Source organism: Dipodomys spectabilis, unplaced genomic scaffold (genome assembly GCF_019054845.1).
Source record: "Dipodomys spectabilis isolate Male_0828 unplaced genomic scaffold, ASM1905484v1 ptg000392l, whole genome shotgun sequence".
Taxonomy (NCBI): domain Eukaryota; kingdom Metazoa; phylum Chordata; class Mammalia; order Rodentia; family Heteromyidae; genus Dipodomys; species Dipodomys spectabilis.
Window position 1 is genome coordinate 339,469 of NW_024871069.1, and position 27,486 is coordinate 366,954.

Below are 27,486 nucleotides of genomic sequence, written 5' to 3' on the forward strand. Positions count from 1 at the left end.
ATTTCTGGTGGTTCATTGGCGTAAGAGTCTCACCAACTTTCCCACCTGGGCTGGCTTCAAAGGGGGAGCCTCAGATCTCAGCCTCCCGAGCAGCGAGGGTGACAGGCGGGAGCCACCGGTGCCAGCCCAGTGCCCTTGGCCTCCCAGGGCTCTGGTGAAGAAGTAGAGAGAGGAGCGCGGGCCATTGCCGTTCTGGGTTTGCGTCATCCACAAAGAACAGAGGGGAACGGTTGGTTCATTCTCCCAGGAGCAGAGGTGTGTGTGTGTACGCATGTGTGTGTGTATGTGTGTACGCACGTGTGCGCGTGCGTGTATGTACGCATGTGTGTGCGTGTGCGCGTGTGTGTGTATGCTCACGAGCATGCGTGTGGGATACCCTCCTACACTGGGTGCCAGGCCAGGGTGAGAGCGGGTGGGGACAGATGGCCAGGCCCCGGCCCGCGTGGGGACAGATAGTCCACGCCCACACCCAACCTGCGTCTGCACAGCTGCCGAACGAAGCCAGCAAAGCCTGGCCCGTGCGCGGGCCGGCTCCCGGGCAGAGCTGCTGTCCCGGCGGGTCCTGCCCTAGCCGCTAGGCAGAGGGGCTCCCGGGCAGGTGTGCCTCCCAGCGCCCTCTGCCAGTGCTGCCTCCCAGCGATCCCAACACCCGCCTTCCCCTCCCTGCCCGTGACGCTTCCTGCCTCTCGGCCCCTCAGTGGACACCTGGCTGGGACCAAGCAGAGCCCCGTCAACCTCTGCTGGTGGGTAAGCTGAGGCCCGAGGAGGAAGAGGAGCACGCAGTGCAGATGGGGGCGGGGACGAGGCGTGCCAGCCGCACGGCAGCCGTCCCGACTGTGTGTGGGAGAGATGCGGGAGGTGGAGGGGACGCTGGCTCCCGGCGCTCCGGGAACCCCCTGTCCCCCGCTGTCCCTCTGGGCCTGGCCTGGGGCTCCCACGCCACCCTGGTCCCGGGGCGAGGTGCACCGTGCTGGGCTGAGGTGCCCCGTCCCTCCGGGCTTCCGCCCACTTCGGCTGTGCATCACCAGGCAGCTGCCTCCACCTCTCTGTTCTGCACAGCTCTGTCTGTGCGTGGGGCTCGGGGCAGCCTCCAGGCCCCGGGTGCTGTTGTCAGGAGCAGTAGCACTGTCAGCTCATAGGGTGAGCCTGCTCTTGGTCCTGGGGTGCGCATGTGACCATGGCCCATGAGCAGCCTGTGTGGAGGGAGGGACTCACCCCGGTGCTAGAGACAGAGCCCAGCGGGACCCAGACCCAGTCGGAGGGAGGGAGGGCTCGGTGTCACCGGTGAGCTGTGGGGACCAAAGCAGACATGGTGTGGTGAAGGGTGGGTGAGGGGTGGGGTGGGGGAGGGGTGGGTGGATGAGGGGTGGGGTGGATGAGGGGTGGGTGAGGGGTGGGGTGGGTGAGGGGCGGGGTGGGGGAGGGGTGGGGGAGGGGTGGGGTGGAGGAGGGGTGGGTAAGGGGTAGGGTAGGGGTGGGGTGGGTGAGGGGTGGGGTGGGTGAGGGTGGGTGAGGGATGGGGGAGGGGTGGGGTGGGTGAGGGGTGGGTAAGGGGTGGGGGAGGGGTGGGGTGGGGGAGAGGTGAGGTGGGGGAGGGGTGGTGTGGGGTGGGGGAGGGGTGGGGTGGGGGAGGGTGGGGGAGGGGTGGGGTGGGTGAGGGGTGGGTAAGGGGTGGGGGAGGGGTGGGGTGGGGGAGGGGTGAGGTGGGGGAGGGGTGGGGTGGGGGAGGGTGGGGGAGGGGTGGGGTGGGGGAGGGGTGGGGTGGGTGTGGGTGAGGGATGGGTGAGGGGTGGGTGAGGGGTGGGGTGGGTGTGGGTGAGGGATGGGTGAGGGGTGGGTGAGGGGTGGGGTGGGTGAGGGGTGGGTGAGGGGTGGGGTGGGGAGGGGTGGGGGAGGGGTGGGGTGGGTGAGGGGTGGGGTGGGTGAGGGGTGGGTAAGGGGTGGGGGAGGGGTGGGGTGGGGGAGGGGTGGGGTGGGTGAGGGGTGGTGTGGGGTGGGTGAGGGGTGGTGTGGGTGAGGGTGGGGGTGGGGTGGGTGAGGGGTGGGTGAGGGGTGGGGTGGGTGAGGGGTGGGGTGGGGGAGGGGTGGGGGAGGGGTGGGGTGGGTGAGGGGTGGGTAAGGGGTGGGGTGGGGGAGGGGTGGGATGGGGGAGGGGTGGTGTGGGGTGGGTGAGGGGTGGGGTGGGTGAGGGTGGGGGTGGGGTGGGTGAGGGGTGGGTGACGGGTGGGGTGGGTGAGGGGTGGTGTGGGGTGGGGGAGGGGTGGGGTGGGGGAGGGGTGGTGTGGGGTGGGTGAGGGTGGGGGTGGGGTGGGTGAGGGGTGGGTGACGGGTGGGGTGGGTGAGGGGTGGTGTGGGGTGGGGGAGGGGTGAGTTGGGGGAGGGGTGGAGTGGGTGAGGGGTGGTGAGGGGTGGGTGAGGGGTGGGTGAGGGGTGGTGTGGGTGAGGGGTGGGTGAGGGGTGGGTGAGGGGTGGGTAAGGGTGAGGGTGAGGTGGGTGAGGGGTGGGGGAGGGAGGGGAGGGGTGGGGAGGGGTGCGGTGGGTGAGGGGTGGGGGTGGGTAAGGGGTGGGGGAGGGGTGGCGTGGGCTATTGTGGGGTGCAGGGAAACCCTGAGCTTGGCGTCCGTGGCCATGGGAGGGGTCAGCTCTGTGCTCTGGGTGGGTGTCATGATGCCCAGGGCTAGGCTGGGTTGGCGCCACCCAGGTGGCTGGCACAGGAAGGGCCATCGGTCCTTGTCACCCCTGCCTGGGGCCTGAGCTCCGGCTGCTGTTGGAACGTCAGGAAATGGCGATTGGGGGTTAAAGCGCTCGTCTCCTGGGGTGACCCTGGGACCCCTGGAGCAGGGCTGAGGTCACAGCTCCCAGCCTCTGACGTGTGCCCCGAGTTCCGGAACATGAGGGAGAGGGCAGTGAGGGCCGGCCACAGCCCCTCCACCCGCCGCCCTGACCAGCCAGTGCACCCCAACACCTGACAACGCCTACCACTGCACCCCAACACCTGACAACGCCTACCACTGCACCCCAACACCTGACAACGCCTACCAGCCACTGCATCCCAACACCTGACAATGCCTACCACTGCACCCCAACACCTGACAACGCCTACCACTGCACCCCAACACCTGACAACGCCTACCAGCCACTGCACCCCAACACCTGACAACGCCCGCTCTGAGGCTCCCTTTCCTGCCCCTGCCCCTACCTTGCCAGGGGTCTTGGGGCAATCTCTACCCCTCCCTCCTTCCCTCCCTCCCTCCCTCCCTCCCTTCCCTTCTTCCCTTGCTCCCACCTTGGGCTGAGGGAGCCTGGGAGCATGGCGGGCCCTGCTGGTTCCCTGCGGGGCCTCTGTCTGCCCCGGCCCCTCCCCAGCTCTGGTCCCCCTGCCCGTCCAGGAAGAGGCGCGTTCAAGGCGCACTTCTCTGTGGGGTCTTCAGGGGACAGGTCACCGCGCTCAGCACCCTAGGCTGGCGTTGGCCGGGGAGCAGGGGGAGGCAGGCCCGGGGCGGCCGGCGGGAAGAGCAGGAGGGGGGTGGTGCTGGGGCTGGGGGACGGTGGCCATCCAGGGTGGGACAGGGCAGTGTGGCCGGGCACCAGGCCCTTCCATTCTGCGGAGGCCCGTGGACGATGCCACGGCAGCCACTGTGGCCAGGGCAGCCTGGCGCCGCGTCTCCCCTCCTCCCCTCCTCCCCTCCCCGGGGTGGGGCCGGGCGCCCCACGAGACGGACACCGGCCCGAGCCACGGAAGCCCTGGGCCAGAGCCCAGCTGGTGTGACACGGCCACCGGCAGCGGCGTCTCCTGCCCCCGTGGACAGGACTTGAGTCCCCTGCATGGCAGCGCCCTCTGCCCAGGTGGTAGGGACGAGCATCCAGGGTGCACGAGGTGGTGCATCTTTTAGGAGCGGTGGCCGTTGTCTCTTCCAGGTTGGGGGCGGGGCAGCCGTGCGGAGAGAATTCAACTAAGGAAGATGGGGGGGGGCTCAGGCTGACCTGGACCACAGTCCTCCTGCTTCAGCCTTTCAATTGCTGAGATTACAGGCATGCCCCACCAGGCTCCGTTCTGATCCGTCTGGGAAGTTGAATGAGATCTTATACAAGTGACCGAGCCAGGCACCGCAGTGGCTCACGCCTGGCATCCCAGCTACTCCGGAGGCTGCGATCTGAAGATCTCCACGCAAAGCCCGGACAGGAGAGTCCAGGAGAGTCTTATCTCCAATGAGCCACAGAGAAGCCAGAAGTAGAGCTGTGGCTCAAGTGGGTGACCATTAGCCTTGAGCAAAAATGCTCAGGGACAGCGCCCAGGCCCCGAGTCCGATCAAGCCCCAGGTCCATCCAAAAAATAAAAAACAAAAAGTAGCTGAGACATGTGAAAGAATATCAACAGAAGGTGCTAGAAACCAGATCCCCGGCCAGTGTGAGCTCATCACCGGGACAGCCATGGGGAGAGGAAAGCCAAGCGCGTAGCCTGGGCCGCGGGACGGGCCTCGGGCGCACCGTGCCGGGCAGGAGTGGGCTGGGCGGTGGGGACCAGGCCTCACTGTCCAGGGTCCCAGGAGACGGGGTCCTGCCCGGGCCCTGGGCCCCCGTCAAGGGAAGTCCCAGGGGAGGCGACAGGGACAAGGACCTGGTGTGGGTGGCGCGGAGAGGGCGAGCCCTGGGGCACCTCACAAAGTCACTCACGAGCAAAGATGCCCGTGTCTCCCCCCCCCCCCCAGTCCTCTCTCAAAGACTGTCTGTGAGCCCCAGGGCGGGGCAGGACCCAGCCTCCCCCTCCCCCCGCCCGCCCACCGCAGGGCCAGCCAGGCCAGGTGGTACGGGGAGAAGGGACACTTTCGTGCCAGGATACGGGGCCCGAATTCTCCCAGGGCCAGCGGCTGGGTGGTCTGCCCCAGTGGAGAGGCCCCGGTGCTGGGGACATTCCGCTTGTCTACAAGGGCTTGGCTCCCCCCTCCTGCCCTCCCCACTTTCTCCGGGCTGACAGGTGGCCAAAATCTCTGGCCAGGCAGTGCCGTCTGGCATCGCCCAGGCCGGGCGACCAGATGGTCCGGAGGGTCTCCGGGGAGCTGGGCCGAATGGCAAGGGAAGAACAGGATGAGAGCGGGCCCTCCAAGAGCCTCTGCACCCCAGGTCTGGAGGCGTGGGGGCCCAGGTGTGTCTGCTGGGGGCCGGGGGAGGGCAGGGAGCCCCGGGGCCTCTGGCAGCCCGGGTTCGCAGCCCCGCCCGCCCTGGCAGCAGCTGCTTCCGGCCAGACAGGCAGACAAAGCGCTGGCGCAGAGCGGTGGCCCAGGGCCAGGCCGCCCCTCCCCCGGCCCGCAGGAAGACTAGCGTGTCCTCGCGTGAACCCGCTGCCGGGCCGTGGGACAGAGCGCTCGGATTCCTGGATGAAGAGCTACTGGGGTGTGGCAGACCGATTCCTTCCAGCCTGGTGACGGCGGGGGCCGGCGACCCTGCAGGATGGAGTCGTGCCAGCCCGGCTGTGCGAGCGGCCGGCCGAGGCTCCCACCACGGGGCCCTTGCTCGGCCGTGCCCTCCGCCTGCAGCCTGCCGGCTCCAGGTTCAGCAAGGCTGCTCCAATCCTGTCTCCGCTGCAGAGGCTCCCGCAGCCTCAGTTCAGGCCCCGGTACCAGCAGATGGACAGACAGACAGACAGACAAAGGAAAAGAAAAGAAGGAAAGAGGACATCTCATAGAAAAGGACCACAAGTGTGCTCCTCGACCTATGCCCCAGAGCTATGACCACAGGGACAGAAACCAGGGGTCACAGACGTCCAACCGCCCACGCCTGCCCCGCAGACGCGTGGAGAGCGCCCCAGCCAGCCCCCAGCCAGCCGCTCAGCCTGGCCTCCACCAGGCCCCTCCCAGCCCCCCTCCCAGCCCCCCAGGCCTCTGGACACAGAAGCCCAACGTCACAGCCCTGCCGGGGGGCCTGGGGGTGCCGCCAAGCCCTCCCCGCTGGCATGGAGAGGTGGGGACTCCGCACCGCTGCAGCCTGGGCACCGGGCCCGGCCGCCGCTTGCCCTGTGTTTCATCCCTCCGTCCATGCCGGAGCCTGGAGCTCCGAGCCGCCTCTGTTCCCTGCTGCAGAGCGCCCTCTGGTGGGCTTTCTGGGTGCTGGCAGGCGACAGAGGCAGAGTCAGACCAGGACAGCTCCCTGGGGCAGGGCAGGACCCAGCGGTGTGCTCACTGGACAGAGACCTCTGACCACTCAGCCCGCCACCCGGACCTGGGAATGGGCCTGGGGAGACACGAGCCCAGGCTCTGGAAATGTGGTCACTGGAGGGCCCAGGAAGGAGTCATTGGGGTCCTGCAGCGTCCTGTGTCCCCAGGGTCCCCCAAAGCTGCCCCCCTCCAGCCTGGTCTCACAGGTGGTCAGCACCGTCCTCTTGGACACAGATGTCCAGCTCAGGCCAGGTGATTCACTGGTCTCCACAAGAGCACTGTGCAGAAAACAGGGGTCCCAGGGCCCACCCCCACCTCCCCACCTGGCCGAGCACCTGGCCCGAGCTGCAGGAGACGGTGGAAATTTGGGGAGGCGGAGCCCAGCTGGACAACGCGGGTCACCAGGGACCGCATCCTGGCACTTCCTGTCATACTTCCCCTCCACCACACACACTGCCACCGCGACGGTCTGCCAAGCACATGGGTCAGACAGCCGCAAGACGGAGCCTCTGAAGATGAGCCAGGTAAGTCCTCCTCCAGGCTGCTTCTGCCTGGCATGGTACCACAGCAACAAGAAAGGGGCCCACACCCATCCCCCCCACCATCATCACCACCATCATCACCACCACCATCATCACCACCACCATCACCACCACCACCATCACCACCACCATCATCACCACCACCACCATCACCACCACCACCACCACCACCATCATCATCATCATCATCATCACCATCACCACCACCACCACCACCATCACCACCACCATCATCACCATCATCACCACCATCATCACCACCATCATTACCATCACCACCATCACCACCACCATCACCACCATCACCATCATCATCACCATCATCACCATCACCACCACCATCATCACCACCACCATCATTACCATCACCACCATCACCATCATCACCACCACCATCATCACCATCACCATCACCATCATCACCACCACCATTGCCATCATCACCACCACCATCGCCATCATCACCACCACCACCACCATCATTACCACCACCACCATCACCACCATCATCATCACCACCACCACCATCACCACCACCACCATCATCACCATCATCACCACCATCATCACCATCACCAGCACAACCACCACTAGCACCACCAGCACCACCATCATCACCACCACCACCACCACCAGCACAAACACCACCACCACCACAACCATCACTACCATCACCAGCACAAACACCACCACCACCATCATCACCATCACCACCACCATCACCATCATCACTACCACCACCACCACCACCATCACCACCATCACCACCACCAACACCACCAACACCATCATCACAACCACCAACACCGCCACCATCACTACCACCATCACCACCACCATCACCACCACTACTACCACCATCACCATCAACACCATCAATATCATCACTACCACCACCACCACTACCATCACCATCACCATCAACACCATCAATACCATCACCATCACCACCATCACCATCAACACCATCACCACCAATGATACCACCACCACCACCATCATCACCACCACCACCACCACCACCATCACAACTACCACCACCATCACAACCACCACCATCTTCACTGCATTGCTCAGGATTCTCTTGAGGAACAGAGCCAATAGAACACACATGTGTATGTATGTATGTATGTATGGATGGATATATATTCATATATATGAATACCCATCCATCCATACACACGTGTGTATAGAGATATAGATACAGGTATATAGTATGACATACAGTTGGCTTGTATGATTGGAGACTAATCGTCTGCATGATGGACAGATAACCCAGAGCTACTCAGTCCTCCCAGGAAGCTGGAAGCTCCAGAAGAAGGTGATGGGGAGGCCGAGGGCCGGGAAGGCCCCGGGGAGTGGGGTGCAGGTCCTCATCAAAGGCTGAAGAGGCCGCGTCTGCCGTCCATGTCCACATCCACGACACGGCAGCAGCTGCCGACGCACTGGAAAGGAGGGTGCGGCTCCCTGACAGGTGCTGGCTGTCCCCCCCCCTGCAGCCCAGCTGAGCCCCCGGCCTATTGGACAGTGCTGTCCATGCTCAGGGCGAGTTCTTCCCCCTCATTGGCTGTCCCGCATGCCGATCTTCCCCAGACACGCCCTCTCAGGCTCCCCAGCAGTGTGCTCTACTAATCTTTTAAACATCTCTCGATCGGGTCAAGATAGCCAGGCGCTGGTGGCTCACGCCTGTCATCCTAGCTACTCAGGAGGCTGAGATCTGAGGATTACGGTTCAAAGCCAGCCTGGACAGAAAAGTCCGTGAGACTCTTATCTCCAATAAACCACCAGAAAACCGGAAGTGCGCTGTAGCTCAAGTGGTAGAGCATTCGCCTTGAGCTGAAGAGCTAAGGGACAGCGCCCAGGCCCAGAGTTCAGGCCCCATGACCGACAAAAAAAAATTGGGTCAAGTTGACAATTAAGAGTAACCATCACTACTCTGGGACTGAGATGTGAAGATTGCAGTTCAAAGCCAGCCCAGGCAGAAAAGTCTGTGAGACTCTCATCTCCAACCAATCACCAGAAAACTGGAAGTGGAGCTGTGGCTCAAAGTGGTAGGTAGAGCGCTAGCCTTGAGCAAAAAGAGCTCAGGGACAGCGCCTAGGCCCAGAGTTCAAGTCCCATGACCAACAACAAAAAAAGGAGTAACCATTAAACAGTTGGAGCATGGTTCAAGTGGTAGAGCACTTGCCAAGCAAATGTGAGGTCTTGAGTTCAAATTCTAGTATCGCTACACACACACATGCACACACACACACACAAAGGTCATCATCATCCTCATCACCATCATCATCATCCGATCATTTCATGATTATCATAAAATCACCTTCACCACCACCACCACCATCATCACCACCACCACCATCATCACTACCACCATTACCACCACCACCATCATCACCATCATCACCACCACCACCATCATCACCACCACCATCATCATCACCATTACCATCACCACCACCATCATCACTACCACCACCATCGCCACCATCATCACCATCATCACCACCACCACCACCACCACCACCACCACCATCATCATCACCATCACCACCACCACCACTATCATCATCACCATCACCACCACCACCATCATCACTACCACCACTATCATCACCACCACCACCATTACCACCACCACCACCATCATCACCACCACCACCATCATCACTACCACCATTACCACCACCACCATCATCACCATCATCACCACCACCACCATCATCACCACCACCATCATCATCACCATTACCATCACCACCACCATCATCACTACCACCACCATCGCCACCATCATCACCATCATCACCACCACCACCACCACCATCATCATCACCATCACCACCACCACCACTATCATCATCACCATCACCACCACCACCATCATCACTACCACCACCATCATCACCACCACCACCATTACCACCACCACCACCATCATCACCACCACCACCATCATCACTACCACCATTACCACCACCACCATCATCACCATCATCACCACCACCATCATCATCACCATCACCATCACCACCACCATCATCACTACCACCACCATCGCCACCATCATCACCATCATCACCACCACCACCACCACCACCATCATCATCACCATCACCACCACCACCACTATCATCATCACCATCACCACCACCACCATCACTACCACCACCATCATCACCACCACCACCATTACCACCACCACCACCATCATCACCACCACCACCATCACCACCACCATCATCATCACCATCATCACCACCACCATCATCATCACCATCACCATCACCACCACCATCATCACTACCACCACCATCGCCACCATCATCACCATCATCACCACCACCACCACCACCACCACCACCACCACCATCATCATCACCATCACCACCACCACCACTATCATCATCACCATCACCACCACCACCATCATCACTACCACCACCATCATCACCACCACCACCATTACCACCACCACCACCATCATCACCACCACCACCATCATCACTACCACCATTACCACCACCACCATCATCACCATCATCACCACCACCACCATCATCACCACCACCATCATCATCACCATTACCATCACCACCACCATCATCACTACCACCACCATCGCCACCATCATCACCATCATCACCACCACCACCACCACCATCATCATCACCATCACCACCACCACCACTATCATCATCACCATCACCACCACCACCATCATCACTACCACCACCATCATCACCACCACCACCATTACCACCACCACCACCATCATCACCACCACCACCATCATCACTACCACCATTACCACCACCACCATCATCACCATCATCACCACCACCATCATCATCACCATCACCATCACCACCACCATCATCACTACCACCACCATCGCCACCATCATCACCACCACCACCACCACCACCATCATCATCACCATCACCACCACCACCACCACTATCATCATCACCATCACCACCACCACCATCATCACTACCACCACCATCATCACCACCACCACCATTACCACCACCACCACCATCATCACCACCACCACCATCACCACCACCATCATCACCACCACCACCATCATCATCACCACCACCATCATCACCACCACCACCACCATTACCACCACCATCACCACCACCACCACCATCATCACTACCACCACCATCATCACTACCACCATCATCACCACCACCACCATCACTACCACCACCATTATCACTACCACCACCATCATCACCACCATCACCATCATCACTACCACCACCATCATCACCACCACCACCACCACCATCACTACCACCACCATCATCACCACCACCACCATCATCACCACCACCATCATCACTACCACCACCACCATCACCATCATCACCACCACCACCATTACTACCACCACCATCAACATCACCATCATCACCACCACCACCATCACCACCATCATCACCACCACCACCACCACCATCACTACCACCACCACCACCACCACCACCACCATCACTACCACCACCACCACCACCACCACCACCATCATCATCACCATCACCATCACCACCACCACCCCTGTCAGCTCACACTATCACACAGGCATGCGTCTCTGGGGTGAAGATCAGTCTCCCCTGATCTGGCTGGTGACACACACCGGGTACTTTGCTGGACCTAAATATCTGGTCCACATCCGTGAGGTACCTGATTCCCACACCCAGATCTTTCCCATGTCACCTCTGGTTCTCAAGGAAAATGTTACTATTTTTTAAAGCCTTGTCTTTCTCCGAGGCTTTTATGTGTGCATTCGCCGCCGGTGGGGCAGGCCAGGCCCTGCTGTCCTGAGCGCTAAGCAATGGCACAGACGCACTCAGGCTGGCGGCGGTGGCCACTCTAGAGGCTGCAGCAGGAGATCATGAAGCCCCGTCTATAAACAAAACCAGGGCTGGGGGCGTAGCTCAAGCGGCCAAGTGCCTGCCTCGCCCTTGAAGATGATGCTGGGTCCTACCCTGGCACGGCAAACACAATTAAATAGAGCGAGGGGGAGAGCCAGGGGCAGGGGAGGCCTGGATTACTCCTGGGCAGCCTCCATAGGGACTCTGCCCTTGGAGGAGGCAATGCGTCCCCGTGACCGCCCCGGGGCCAGGGGCCAGCACTGCCTGCGGCTCCCGGCTGCTCTCACACGCCAGGCACTGCTGTTCAGGATGGGCACGCCTCTGCTCGGGCTCCCGGGCCGCCTGCGTCCCAGCCCCGGATCAGCCGTGAGGAGCTGAGCACCGGTGATGCTGGTGAAGAGCCGAGGCCTGCCACGCAGCTGAGCTGTCCTCACTCGGAGCTCACCTTCCCTCCCGCCAGCCAGGAGCTGCGGTGCCGGGCTGGGTGCTGTGCGGTGCCAGCCGGGAGCCGCGGGGCCGGGCTGGGAGCCGCGAGGCCGGGCCGGGTGCTGTGCAGTGTCGGGCCGGGTGCTGTCGGCAGCGGCTTGTAATCCTCTCTGTGCCGATACCTTCCGGTGGGTGTGCGCTGAAGCCTGGGTTCAAATCCAGCTTCCAGTGTAAATTATCGCTGGAGCAGGTTCCCCGTGAAGGCCAGGAGGGGAGAGAGCTGGTGTCCCTGGCCTGCCGCCACCCCAGGGGCCCTGCCAGTCCCAGAAGAGGCACAGGATGGGCGCTGCTCCCCTGGGCAGTGGGGTGGGGCGGGGACCCCGGTGCCCGGAGCCACGCAGCCAGGACATCCTGCACTGTGGTTCTTGCTGCTCAAGAGAACAGCAGAATCTTAAAAAAAAAAAAAAAAAGACTGGTGGCTCCCTAGATGCAAAGCAGGCACGCCTCCACTGGAGCCACACTCCCAGGCCCTTTTGGCTTCAGCTGTTCTTTTAACAGGCTCTCGCTTTCTTCTCCAGCCCGGCCCAGGCCGGGTTCGTTCTATTCAAGCCTCTTGCCCAGCTGGGGTGACAGGCCCTGGGCTCCCCGGACTCTTTTCAGCTGGGCAGGCCTCAAACCACAAGCCTTCTGATCTGAGCCTCCACATAGCTAGGATTACTGGCTGCATTTGTTTGTTTTAAAATGGGGCTTGAAGGCAGGGCCTTTGGCTCTCGCTCAGCTTTTTTTTTTTTTTGGGGTCCGGTCGTGGGGCCTGAACTCTGGGCCTGGGCGCTGTCCCTCAGCTCTTCAGCTCAAGGCTAGCACTCTACCACTTGAGCCACAGCGCCACTTCCGGCTTTTTTCTTATGTGGTGCTAAGGAATCGAACCCAGGGCCTCGAGCATGCAAGGCAAGTGCTCTACCACTGAGCCACCTTCCCAGCCCCATCTCGCTCAGCTTTTTTATGCTGGCACTGCCAGCTTCTGGCTGGTTCTCTGGAGGTAAGAGTCTCATGGATTTGTCAGCCCAGCTCAATCCTCAGAACGCAGCCTCCTGAGCAGCTAGGATGACAGCGTGAGCCACTAGCGCCAGCCGAGAATACTGACCTCAAGCACTAGAAACATGAGTGTGTCACGAGGCAGCTCAGGCTCCCGGGGCCCCGCTCCAGGCCCTGGCGCTCCTGCCACTGGAGTCACTCCACACACGCACGCGAGGCCTGGCCGGCCTTGGCCCTGCGTCTTCCCCCAGGGCTTGTGTGCCCGTCCCAGGGAGTCCTGCCTCCCCTGAGCACTGTCCTACCACAGAGGCCGCAACTCCCTGGACAGAACCAGCCCCTGGCTGCCCTGCGACCAGGACAGCAGTGTGCTCTGCAGACGCCAGAGTGACTCAGACCTGCCCATCACCGATGCCTATGAGACCTGCCAATCACCAACGCTGCTCAGACCCGCCCATCACCAATGCCTATGAGACCTGCCAATCACCAACGCCGCTCAGACCCGCCCATCACCAATGCCTATGAGACCCGCCAATCACCAACGCTGCTCAGACCCGCCCATCACCAATGCCTCTGAGACCTGCCCATCACCGATGCCAATCAGACCTGCCCATCACCAATGCCTCTGAGACCCGCCCATCACCAACGCCAATCAGACCTGCCCATCACCAATGCCTCTGAGACCTGCCAATCACCAATGCCAATCAGACCTGCCCATTACCAATGCCAATCAGACCTGCCCATCACCAATGCCAATCAGACCTGCTCATCACCAATGCCAATCAGACCCGCCCATCACCAATGCCTCTGAGACCTGCCCACCACTGATGCCACTCAGACCCGCCATCACCGATGCCTCTGAGACCTGCCAATCACCAATGCCTCTGAGATCTGCCTATCACCAACACCGCTCAGACCCGCCCATCACCGATGCCTCTGAGACCTGCCCATCACAGGTGCCTCTCAGACCCGCCCATCACCAATGCCTCTCAGACCCGCCCATCACCAATGCCTCTGAGACCTGCCCATCACCAATGCCTCTCAGACCCGCCCACCACCGGTGGTGCTGCAGCTTTCATGCAGACTTTCAGGGCCTCTTCAGTCCATGCCCAGTAAGTCAGGCTGTCTCCACTCCCACACATTTAAATCTCAATATGTTCATTTGAGTCTTTGAATTAATTGGTTCACTCTTGTGGCACTGGGGGTTGAACCCAGGGATCGGACTTCTTAGACAACTGCTCCAGCACTATATAGTATATTTGTCTTAAATTGCCACAAACATAGTTTAAAACCAGATCTACCAGCCAGGCCCTGGTAGCTCATGTTTATAGTCCTAGCCACTCAGGAGTCTGAGATTGGAGGATCACAGTTCAAAGCCAGCCTAGGCAAGAAAATCTGTGAGACTCTTTCTTATCTCCAATGGACCCCAAAGAACTGGGAAGTGGCACTGTAGCTCAAGTGGCAGAGCACTTGCCTTGACTGAAAAAGCTCAGGGACAGCGCCCTGTCCCTGACCTCAAGTCTCAGGACAAAAGAATTTTTTGGAAAGCCCCAAACCCAGGTCGTCTGGCTATTCCCAGGAGTGTCCTCAGGAGCACAGCGTGGGGCAGAGCACCTTCTGCTGGGCAGAGCGCCTTCCCGCTGGGCAGAGCACCTTCCCGCTGGGCAGAGCGCCTTCCCGCTGGGCAGAGCGCCTTCCCGCTGGGCAGAGCACCTTCCCGCTGGGCAGAAGGCAGAACACCTTCCCGCTGGGCAGAGCGCCTTCCCGCTGGGCAGAGCACCTTCCCGCTGGGCAGAAGGCAGAACACCTTCCCGCTGGGCAGAGCACCTTCCCGCTGGGCAGAGCACCTTCCCGCTGGGCAGAGCACCTTCCCACTGGGCAGAGCGCCTTCCCGCTGGGCAGAGCACCTTCCCGCTGGGCAGAGCACCTTCCCGCTGGGCAAAGCACCTTCTCGCTGGGCAGAGCGCCTTCCCGCTGGGCAGAAGGCAGAACACCTTCCCGCTGGGCAGAGCACCTTCCCGCTGGGCAGAGCACCTTCCCGCTGGGCAGAGCACCTTCCCACTGGGCAGAGCGCCTTCCCGCTGGGCAGAGCACCTTCCCGCTGGGCAGAGCACCTTCCCGCTGGGCAAAGCACCTTCTCGCTGGGCAGAGCGCCTTCCCGCTGGGCAGAAGGCAGAACACCTTCCCGCTGGGCAGAGCACCTTCCCGCTGGGCAGAGCACCTTCCCGCTGGGCAGAGCACCTTCCCGCTGGGCAGAGCACCTTCCCGCTGGGCAGAGCACCTTCTCGCTGGGCAGAGCGCCTTCCCGCTGGGCAAAGCACCTTCTCGCTGGGCAGAGCGCCTTCCCGCTGGGCAGAGCGCCTTCCCGCTGGGCAGAGCGCCTTCCCGCTGGGCAGAGCACCTTCCCGCTGGGCAGAGCGCCTTCCCGCTGGGCAGAGCGCCTTCCCGCTGGGCAGAAGGCAGAACACCTTCCCGCTGGGCAGAGCACCTTCCCGCTGGGCAGAGCGCCTTCCCGCTGGGCAGAGCGCCTTCCCGCTGGGCAGAGCGCCTTCCCGCTGGGCAGAGCACCTTCCCGCTGGTCAGAGCACCTTCCCGCAGGCTTTCACTGGGGCGCTGGCGAGAACTGTCAGCTGCACATCTGGCTGTGGGCAGAAAATGCCATTCCTCTCCTCGAGGTCGCCCCTTCCCTGGTGACGCCGGCTCTCTCTTGCTCTCTCTCTCTCTCTCTCTCTCTCTCTCTCTCTCTCTCTCTCTCTCTCTCTCTCGCTCGCTCGCTCGCTCGCTCGCTCGCTCGCTCGCTCTCGCCCTCTGCTGGCTCCCCGTGACACCAGCCATCGGTGTCTGGACCCCAGAGCTCACTCCTCTGTCTTCAGATCTAGCTATGCGACAGCGCGCCCTCCGGGTTTCCAATCTCGCGGGCTGCTCCTCTGCCGTGGCCAGGGAAGATTCTGCCTGAAATCGCATTGGCTGCTGGGTGCTGGCAACTTACATCTGCAGTCCTAGGTGCTCAAGAGCTGAGATCTGAGGACTTAAGTTCAAGGCCAGGCTGGGCAGGAAAGTCGGAATTTTTTATCTCCAATTAACCAGTAAAAAGCTAGCAATGGAGCTGTGGCTCCAGGTGCAGCACCAGCCTGGAGTGAAAAAAGTCACAAGAGGCCCTGAGTCCAGGCTCATGGTCAGAGCTGGCATACTGGATGAACTCAAAGGCAGATGCGCAGCCTCCGCGCCTTGCTGGGCAGAGGTGACGCATCACCATGGAAACCACAACCTAGCAGGGCCCTGGGGGCCAGGCAGCACTGGTCAAAGGGTCATCTGCAAGTCGGTGCCCTCAGCTCTGCCCCTCCCCTCCCCTCCCTCAGCTCTGCCCCTCCCCTCCTCCCCCTCAGCTCTGCCCCTCCCCTCCCCTCCCTCAGCTCTGCCCCTCCCCTCCCCTCCCTCAGCTCTGCCCCTCCCCTCCCCTCCCTCAGCTCTGCCCCTCCCCTCCTTCCCCTCAGCTCTGCCCCTCCCCTCCTTCCCCTCAGCTCTGCCCCTCCCCTCCTTCCCCTCAGCTCTGCCCCTTCCCTCCTCTCCCTCAGCCCTGCCCCTCCCCTCCTCTCCCTCAGCTCTGCCCCTTCCCTCCTCTCCCTCAGCCCTGCCCCTCCCCTCCTCTCCCTCAGCTCTGCCCCTCCCCTCCTCCCCCTCAGCTCTGCCCCTCCCCTCCCCTCCCTCAGCTCTGCCCCCTCCCCTCCCCTCCCTCAGCTCTGCCCCTCCCCTCCCCTCCCTCAGCTCTGCCCCCTCCCCTCCCCTCCCTCAGCTCTGCCCCTCCCCTCCCCTCCCTCAGCTCTGCCCCTCCCCTCCTCCCCCTCAGCTCTGCCCCTCCCCTCCCCTCCCTCAGCTCTGCCCCTCCCCTCCTCCCCCTCAGCTCTGCCCCTCCCCTCCTCTCCCTCAGCTCTGCCCCTCCCCTCCTCCCCCTCAGCTCTGCCCCTCCCCTCCCCTCCCTCAGCTCTGCCCCTCCTCTCCTCCCCCTCAGCTCTGCCCCTCCCCTCCTCCCCCTCAGCTCTGCCCCTCCCCTCCCCTCCCTCAGCTCTGCCCCTCCCCTCCCCTCCTCCCCCTCAGCTCTGCCCCTCCCCTCCTCTCCCTCAGCTCTGCCCCTCCCCTCCTTCCCCTCAGCTCTGCCCCTCCCCTCCCCTCCCTCAGCTCTGCCCCTCCCCTCCCCTCCCTCAGCTCTGCCCCTCCCCTCCTCCCCCTCGCTGCCCCTCCCCTCCCCTCCTCTCCCTCAGCTCTGCCCCCTCCCCTCCCCTCCCTCAGCTCTGCCCCTCCCCTCCTCCCCCTCAGCTCTGCCCCTCCCCTCCTCCCCCTCAGCTCTGCCCCTCCCCTCCCCTCCCTCAGCTCTGCCCCTCCCCTCCTCCCCCTCAGCTCTGCCCCTCCCCTCCTCCCCCTCAGCTCTGCCCCTCCCCTCCTCCCCCTCAGCTCTGCCCCTCCCCTCCTCCCCCTCGCTGCCCCTCCCCTCCCCTCCTCTCCCTCAGCTCTGCCCCTCCCCTCCCCTCCCTCAGCTCTGCCCCTCCCCTCCTCCCCCTCAGCTCTGCCCCTCCCCTCCCCTCCCTCAGCTCTGCCCCTCCCCTCCTTCCCCTCAGCTCTGCCCCTCCCCTCCCCTCCCTCAGCTCTGCCCCTCCCCTCCCCTCCCTCAGCTCTGCCCCTCCCCTCCTCCCCCTCGCTGCCCCTCCCCTCCCCTCCTCTCCCTCAGCTCTGCCCCCTCCCCTCCCCTCCCTCAGCTCTGCCCCTCCCCTCCTCCCCCTCAGCTCTGCCCCTCCCCTCCCCTCCCTCAGCTCTGCCCCTCCCCTCCTCCCCCTCAGCTCTGCCCCTCCCCTCCTCCCCCTCAGCTCTGCCCCTCCCCTCCCCTCCTCCCCCTCAGCTCTGCCCCTCCCCTCCTCCCCCTCAGCTCTGCCCCTCCCCTCCTCTCCCTCAGCTCTGCCCCCTCCCCTCCCCTCCCTCAGCTCTGCCCCTCCCCTCCTCCCCCTCAGCTCTGCCCCTCCCCTCCTCCCCCTCAGCTCTGCCCCTCCCCTCCTCTCCCTCAGCTCTGCCCCCTCCCCTCCCCTCCCTCAGCTCTGCCCCTCCCCTCCCCTCCCTCAGCTCTGCCCCTCCCCTCCTCCCCCTCAGCTCTGCCCCTCCCCTCCCCTCCCTCAGCTCTGCCCCTCCCCTCCTCCCCCTCAGCTCTGCCCCCTCCCCTCCCCTCCCTCAGCTCTGCCCCTCCCCTCCTCCCCCTCAGCTCTGCCCCTCCCCTCCCCTCCCTCAGCTCTGCCCCTCCCCTCCTCCCCCTCAGCTCTGCCCCTCCCCTCCTCTCCCTCAGCTCTGCCCCCTCCCCTCCCCTCCCTCAGCTCTGCCCCTCCCCTCCCCTCCCTCAGCTCTGCCCCTCCCCTCCTCCCCCTCAGCTCTGCCCCTCCCCTCCTCCCCCTCAGCTCTGCCCCTCCCCTCCCCTCCCTCAGCTCTGCCCCTCCCCTCCTCCCCCTCAGCTCTGCCCCTCCCCTCCTCCCCCTCAGCTCTGCCCCTCCCCTCCTCCCCCTCAGCTCTGCCCCTCCCCTCCTCCCCCTCGCTGCCCCTCCCCTCCCCTCCTCCCCCTCAGCTCTGCCCCTCCCCTCCCCTCCCTCAGCTCTGCCCCTCCCCTCCTCCCCCTCAGCTCTGCCCCTCCCCTCCTCCCCCTCGCTGCCCCCCTCCCCTCCCCTCCTCCCCCTCAGCTCTGCCCCTCCCCTCCCCTCCCTCAGCTCTGCCCCTCCCCTCCTCCCCCTCAGCTCTGCCCCTCCCCTCCTCCCCCTCGCTGCCCCCTCCCCTCCCCTCCTCCCCCTCAGCTCTGCCCCTCCCCTCCTCCCCCTCGCTGCCCCTCCCCTCCCCTCCTCTCCCTCAGCTCTGCCCCTCCCCTCCTCTCTTCTCCCTCGCGCCCTTGGGGTCTGCCAGGCCCCTCAGCACCCTCCTTGCGGCCCCACCTCCTGGCCCACCTCAGTCCCGCCCCTCTGTGGGTGGGGCTCCCAGCTGAGGGGCGCCGAGGGCTTCACCACCTGCCAGCGGAGCATGGCCCTGACGGGCGTTGGCGCCAAGCCCACTTCTACCTGTGGTGTGGCTTTGGCCCAGTGCATCCCTTCCTGCCTCAGTTTCCCCATCTGAACAACAAGCCTATGAGCCCCATTGTGCAGGCTGCCTTCCGGGGGCTGCCCAGGGCATGCCGGCGGGAGTTCTGGGGTTCGGGAGACACTGGAGGGTCGGGCAGTTGCTGGAGGAATGAAGTGGAGGGGCAGCAAGGACGGGGTGGAAGTGCGTCAGGTGGTGGGCGGGGCTTCCACTTCTCGTGCGGGCTCGCCATTGGCTCAGGCCTCTGCCTATAGCCCTGGAGGCCACACATGCCAGGCGCTCCCTGGAAAATCGTTCCCTCTCACTAATTGTGCACTTTCTCTTACACCTTGGGGTACAGTTGTAACAAAGACACTACAGTAGTTTCCACAGACTCGTGCCCTGATGGGAGACAGACAGAAGACAAGCAATGACATACTGTCTTCTAGGGGAGAAGCAGTGGAGCTTACAGAATGCCAGGGCCTGTGTCTGGAGGGACGCAGCCCTCTTCAGCCAGAGAACCGTGGGGAAGAGCTGTGCGAGAAGGGACACACGCACAAGCCCTGGGCCAGGAGCTGACCCGGCACCTTCCAAGTCACAAAAGGAACTTGTGTGTGCAGCACAGAGTGCCGGCCAGGCACTGAGCGGGGCCCCGGGAGCGGGCAGCCTGCGTGTGCACAAAGGACGCGGGAAGCCAAGGTGAGGAGGCATGGTGGACAGCTGCCGGCCTTCCAGACGGAGAGCGGACCCCCGCCCACCATGAGCACCCCGGGAGCGCACAGGGGGCGCTTTGCTCAAGCAGCAAAGCACACACGCACACATGGGAGCCGAGGTCTGGGCCCAAGGAGCTCCTCAGCAGCCTGCGGCCCTCCCACCTGCACACACAGTACCTGTCCACACACAGTACCTGTCCACACACCATACCTGCCCACACACCGTACCTGTCCACACAGTACCTGTCCACATACAGTACCTGTCCACACACAGTACCTGCACACACAGTACCTGCACACACACAGTACCTGCACACACAGTACCTGTCCACACACAGTACCTGTCCACACACAGTACCTGCACACACAGTACCTGCACACACACAGTACCTGCACACACAGTACCTGCACACACACTGTACCTGTCCACACAGTACCTGTCCACACACAGTACCTGTCCACACACAGTACCTGCCCACACACCGTACCTGTCCACACAGTACCTGTCCACATACAGTACCTGTCCACACACAGTACCTGCACACACAGTACCTGCACACACACAGTACCTGCACACACAGCATACCTGCCCACACACAGTACCTGTCCACACACAGTACCTGCACACACAGTACCTGTCCACACACAGTACCTGTCCACACACAGTACCTGTCCACACAGAACCTGTCCACATACCGTACCTGTCCACACACAGTACCTGTCCACATACAGTACCTGCACACACACAGTACCTGCCCACACACACAGTACCTGTCCACACACCATACCTGCCCACACACCGTACCTGTCCACACACAGTACCTGTCCACACACAGTACCTGCACACACACTCACAGTACCTGTCCACACACACAGTACCTGCACACACACAGTACCTGCACACACACAGTACCTGTCCACACACAGTACCTGCACACACAGTACCTGTCCACACACAGTACCTGCACACACACAGTACCTGTCCACACACAGTACCTGCACACACACAGTACCTGTCCACACACAGTACCTGTCCACACACAGTACCTGCACACACACAGTACCTGTGCACACACAGTACCTGCACACACACAGTACCTGTCCACACACAGTACCTGCACACACAGTACCTGTCCACACAGTACCTGTCCACACACAGTACCTGTCCACACACAGTACCTGCACACACACACACAGTACCTGCACACACATAGTACCTGTCCACTCAGTACCTGTCCACACACAGTACCTGTCCACACACAGTACCTGCACACACACAGTACCTGCACACACACAGTACCTGTCCACACACAGTACCTGTCCACACACAGTACCTGCACACACACAGTACCTGTCCACACACAGTATCTGCACACACACAGTACCTGCACACACATAGTACCTGTCCACACAGTACCTGTCCACACACAGTACCTGTCCACACACAGTACCTGCACACACAGTACCTGCACACACACAGTACCTGCACACAGTACCTGTCCACACACAGTACCTGCACACACAGTACCTGCACACACACAGTACCTGTCCACACAGTACCTGTCCACACACTGTACCTGCACACACACAGTACCTGCCCCCACACAGTACCTGCACACACAGTACCTGTCCACACACAGTACCTGTCCACACACAGTACCTGCACACACACAGTACCTGCACACACACAGTACCTGTCCACACACAGTACCTGTCCACACACATAGTACCTGCACACACACAGTACCTGTCCACACACATAGTACCTGTCCACACACAGTACCTGCACACACACAGTACCTGTCCACACACACAGTACCTGTCCACACACCGTACCTGCCCACACACCATACCTGCACACACACAGTACCTGTCCACACACAGTACCTGCACACACACAGTACCTGCACACACACAGTACCTGCACACACACCGTACCTGCACACACACAGTACCTGTCCACACAGTACCTGTCCACACACAGTACCTGTCCACACACATAGTACCTGCACACACACAGTACCTGTCCACACACATAGTACCTGTCCACACACAGTACCTGCACACACACAGTACCTGTCCACACACACAATACCTGTCCACACACCGTACCTGCCCACACACCGTACCTGCACACACACAGTACCTGTCCACACACAGTACCTGCACACACACAGTACCTGCACACACACAGTACCTGTCCACACAGTACCTGTCCACACACAGTACCTGTCCACACACATAGTACCTTCACACACAGTACCTGTCCACACACAGTACCTGTCCACACACACAGTACCTGTCCACACACCGTACCTGCCCACACACTGTACCTGTCCACACACAGTACCTGCACACACACAGTACCTGTCCACACAGTACCTGCCCACACACAGTACCTGCACACACAGAGTACCTGTCCACACAGAGTACCTGTCCACATACAGTACCTGTCCACACACAGTACCTGCCCACACAGTACCTGTCCACACACAGTACCTGCACACACACAGTACCTGCACACACACAGTACCTGTCCACACAGTACCTGTCCACACACAGTACCTGTCCACACACACAGTACCTGCACACACAGTACCTGCCCACACACAGTACCTGTCCACACACAGTACCTGCACACACAGTACCTGTCCACACACAGTACCTGCCCACACACATAGTACCTGTCCACACACAGTACCTGTCCACACACAGTACCTGTCCACACACACAGTACCTGTCCACACACCGTACCTGCCCACATACAGTACCTGTCCACACACAGTACCTGCACACACACAGTACCTGCCCACACACAGTACCTGCACACACAGAGTACCTGTCCACACAGAGTACCTGTCCACATACAGTACCTGTCCACACACAGTACCTGCCCACACAGTACCTGCCCACACACACAGTACCTGTCCACACAGTACCTGTCTACACACAGTACCTGTCCACACACACAGTACCTGCACACACAGTACCTGCCCACACACAGTACCTGTCCACACACAGTACCTGTCCACACACAGTACCTGCACACACAGTACCTGTCCATACACAGTACCTGCCCACACACATAGTACCTGTCCACACACAGTACCTGTCCACACACAGTACCTGTCCACACACACAGTACCTGTCCACACACTGTACCTGCCCACACACAGTACCTGTCCACACACAGTACCTGCCCCCACACAGTACCTGCCCCACACAGTACTTGTCCACACACAGTACCTGTCCACACACAGTACCTGTCCACACACAGTACCTGGCCATATAGTACCTGCACACACAGTATGTGTCCACACAGTACCTGTCCACACACAGTACCTGCACACAGTACCTGTCCATACACAGTACCTGCCCACACACACAGTACCTGTCCACACACTGTACCTGCCCACACACAGTACCTGTCCACACACAGTACCTGCCCCCACACAGTACCTGCCCCACACAGTACTTGTCCACACACAGTACCTGTCCACACACAGTACCTGTCCACACACAGTACCTGTCCATACACAGTACCTGGCCATATAGTACCTGCACACACAGTATGTGTCCACACAGTACCTGTCCACACACAGTACCAGTCCACACAGTACCTGACCACACAGTACCTGCCCACACACAGTACCTGTCTACACAGTACCTGCCTACACACAGTACCTCTCCACACATAGTACCTGTCCACACACAGTACCTGTCCACACACAGTAGGTGCCCCCACACAGTACCTGCCCCCACACAGTACCTGCCCCACACAGTACTTGTCCACACACAGTACCTGTCCACACACAGTACTTGTCCACACACAGTACCTGTCCACACACAGTACCTGCCCACACACAGTACCTGTCCACACACAGTACCTGCACACACACAGTACCTGTCCACACACAGTACCTTCCCCCATACAGTACCTGCCCACACAGTACCTGCCCATACAGTACCTGTCCACACAGTACCTGTCCACTCAGTACCTGCCCACACAGTACCTGCCCACATAGTACCTGACCATGCCCCATAGGCAAGAGTGAAGTTATTCTAGAAAATTTAATTCCTGCACCTGACACGTCACATCTGGACGGTCCTCACATCAGATCTGGATGGTCCTCACATCACATCTGGACGGTCTTCACATCACAGTGGACGGTCCTCACGTCACAGTGGACGGTCCTCACATCACAGTGGACGGTCCTCACATCACAGTGGACGGTCCTCACGTCACAGTGGACGGTCCTCACGTCACAGTGGACGGTCCTCACGTCACAGTGGACGGTCCTCACATTACAGTGGGTGGACGGTCCTCACATTACAGTGGGTGGACGGTCCTCACGTCACAGTGGACGGTCCTCACGTCACAGTGGGTGGACGGTCCTCACGTCACATCTGGACGGTCCTCACGTCACAGTGGACGGTCCTCACGTCACAGTGGACGGTCCTCACGTCACATCTGGACGGTCCTCACGTCACATCTGGACGGTCCTCACGTCACAGTGGACGGTCCTCACGTCACAGTGGACTGTCCTCACGTCACAGTGGACGGTCCTCACGTCACATCTGGACGGTCCTCACGTCACATCTGGACGGTCCTCACGTCACAGTGGACGGTCCTCACGTCACAGTGGACGGTCCTCACGTCACATCTGGACGGTCCTCACGTCACAGTGGACGGTCCTCACGTCACAGTGGACGGTCCTCACGTCACAGTGGACGGTCCTCACATCACATCTGGACGGTCCTCACGTCACAGTGGACGGTCCTCACGTCACAGTGGACGGTCCTCACGTCACAGTGGACGGTCCTCACGTCACAGTGGACGGTCCTCACGTCACATCTGGACGGTCCTCACGTCACAGTGGATGGTCCTCACGTCACATCTGGACGGTCCTCACGTCACAGTGGACGGTCCTCACGTCACAGTGGACGGTCCTCACGTCACATCTGGACGGTCCTCACGTCACAGTGGACGGTCCTCACGTCACAGTGGACGGTCCTCACGTCACAGTGGACGGTCCTCACATCACATCTGGACGGTCCTCATGTCACAGTGGACGGTCCTCACATCACATCTGGACGGTCCTCATGTCACAGTGGACTGTCCTCAGAGTGTCTTTTCCAGGTGCTAGAGGAGCCATTGATCCCCAGGGAAGTCCAGATTCTATAATGCTAGAGCTGGGGTAACCAATTATTCTGTTGCCCAAGACTGCGGGGGTTCTCAGTGCTTGAAGCTGGGAATGTCCAGGAGGATACCTAGAGCTTCTTGTCTCCTCTTACAACAAATCCATCCATCCATCTGCTTCCCATCATCCATCCATCCATCCACCCACCCACCAATCCATCTTCCCATCAGTCATCCATCCACCCATCCATCCATTCACCCATCCATCCATCCACTCACCCAGCCACCCATCCATGCATGTATGCATCCACATATCTATTCATTCTTAATCCATAAATTCACCCACTTTTCCCTCCCATAGTCCCTTGGCACTGCTCTAGACGCTGGGACCTGGGGATGAGCCAGTCATGAGGTTGGACTTGGAGCTCCTGGTCTGGAGACACCCAGGACCCTTGGGTGGGTGTTCAGAGCTCTGCCTCTCCTCCCACCTTTGACTCCAGACAAGTGACAGCCTTCCAAGGGTGACACTCTCCCAGAGCGGCTCAGCTGGCTGCCTTCTCCAGGAAGCAGTCTACATCCAAGAAGGCAGAGCATGAAGAGGCAGAGAACAGAGTCCTGACTCCCTGTTGTCCAGAGAAGGAAGAGGCTCCAGGGAGCTGGGGGGGGGGGCAGCTGTCCTGCTCAGGACACACCACAGACAGGCACCTCGCCTCACATCTCCCCTGGAACTGGGGCAGAGGGAGGCCTTCTCTGACCGTTCCTGCTGAGCCGCATTCTCTGTAAGGTCGGCACAGGTGACCGCCCGGGGGCAGTGGGGGGCAGGCGCTGCGGGGTGTCAGGAGGCTGGAGGTGCGGGCACTCCCGTGGCCATGACCGGGGCTTGGGGGATGGCTTCGGTGACTGCAGCCTGAGAAGACCAGAGCCTTGCCTGAGGCCATGCAGGCCAAGCCCCACCGAGCCCACGGGTGACAAAGACCCCCGTGGGCCCCTGGGGGGGTCTCCAGACCCTGGAGACTTTTGTCCTCTGGCCCAGTCTTCAGACTGACCCTTAACTTCAAGGAGAGCCGGCCTTCTGGCAGAAGCACCCCCTCAATCCCCACAAACGGTGGGTGGGGATCTAGGGTGACAGGGCCAGGCCTGGGCAGCTGCATCTGGGATCGTGGGGGGGGCAGCCCCTCCCCCAGCAGCGCCGCACCACTGCGCCTGCGCGCACGGACACGCGCTGTTCCCTTCACATCTCTCCCCCAACCTTGGAAACTAGACCCCACCCCCAACCTGTGGGTGCGATTGAGGTTCGGGGCCGCCTTTCCCGCGGCGGCGCCTGCGCCCCGCGGCCGGCAGGGGGCAGCAGGACGCCGCGCAGCCGCCCTCCCTGCGGGCGCCGCTCCGGAGCTCCGGGGAAACCGAGGCACCGGGAGGCGGCGCACCGCATCCACCCGCACCCCGGAGCCCCGGCGCCCTCGCCTCCAGGGGCCGCCCCTCGACCTCGGGCCCTGCGAAGCGGGGTGCACAGGGCGGGCGTGGGGGTCCCCGAGACCCCGTGGAAGCTGGGGGACGCGCCCCCTCCCTGGCTGAGCCCGGACCCGTGAGTGGCGGAGCGGCGCCCCGGCCGCCCGGTGTCCGCGCGGTGGCAGCATCCGCCCGCCCGGCCCCGCGCCCGCCGCCGCCGCCGCTCCCGCGCGGGGGTCGCTGAGCGGCACCCGGGGCGCGCGGCCCAGGGGGCGCCGGGGTGGGGCGGCCGCTCCGCGTCCCTCCGTGCCTCAGTTTCCCCGACCCCACCCCCAAGGTCGATTGCCCGCAAAGGCCTCCCGCCCGCCGCGCCCGACCCGGGGCCGAGGTCGAGGCCAAGGTTCAGAGGATTTGACGGGATTAAGGGGGTGGCGGGGCCGGGGTCCCGCGGGGCCGAGGGGCGGGGCGGTGGCTTGGGGCGCGGGGTCCCGGCGGGGCGGGGCGGGCGGCCGGGCCTCTCCGCACACCTGCTTCCTCCTGCCGGCCGCCGCACTCTCCAAACGCGCCCCGCGCAAGGGCGTCGGCAGCCGGCGCCCTGGCCCGCGCCGCGCCGGCCGGAGAGCGGCGCCCACCGAGCGGGCGCGGGGGCCGCGGGCCCGACCTTGCGAGGGCCTCCGCGCCGTCGCGCCCCCTCCGGCCCGCGTGGGGCGGGCGTGGGTCTCGGGTGGCGGAGGGCGCGGTCCGGGGGCGCCGCGTGGGGGATTCGGGGGGCGGAGGGGCGCGCCGGGACGGGGCGATGGGGTGCGTGGTCCCGCCCTCTCCCACTCGGCCCTGGAAGGCCCGCGGCCCCCAGAACGTGCGGCCCCTGTCCCCCCAGCCCCGCGGGCGCAGGGGCGCAGGTGTCCCTTCCCCGCCGCGCCTCCCCGCCCGCCCGCCCGAGCGCGATCGGAGGGCAGGGAGCGGGCCTGGGGAGGGGGGCCGGGGGTAGATGCGTTCGTGTGTCACGGGGGAGGGAGGGGAAAGGGGAGGGAGCGAGGGAGGGAGGGAGGGAGGGAGAGCGCG

At 62.3% G+C, this 27,486-nt stretch overlaps 1 protein-coding gene across 1 annotated transcript in view; it reads right to left on the reverse strand.

Annotated features, from left to right (window-relative positions):
* Positions 1-27,486, reverse strand: part of LOC122096821 (collagen alpha-1(I) chain-like) — a 36,153-nt gene that overhangs the window by 8,313 nt on the left and 354 nt on the right. The window contains exons 2-9 of the mRNA XM_042667345.1: positions 26,952-27,289; positions 26,251-26,664; positions 25,691-25,800; positions 6,476-6,621; positions 6,217-6,430; positions 5,974-6,104; positions 4,959-5,057; positions 4,489-4,618 (exon numbers count right to left, since the gene is read on the reverse strand). Coding sequence (XP_042523279.1) covers positions 4,489-4,618; positions 4,959-5,057; positions 5,974-6,104; positions 6,217-6,430; positions 6,476-6,621; positions 25,691-25,800; positions 26,251-26,664; positions 26,952-27,289 — 1,582 coding nt within the window. The remainder of the gene's footprint in view (positions 1-4,488; positions 4,619-4,958; positions 5,058-5,973; positions 6,105-6,216; positions 6,431-6,475; positions 6,622-25,690; positions 25,801-26,250; positions 26,665-26,951; positions 27,290-27,486) is intronic.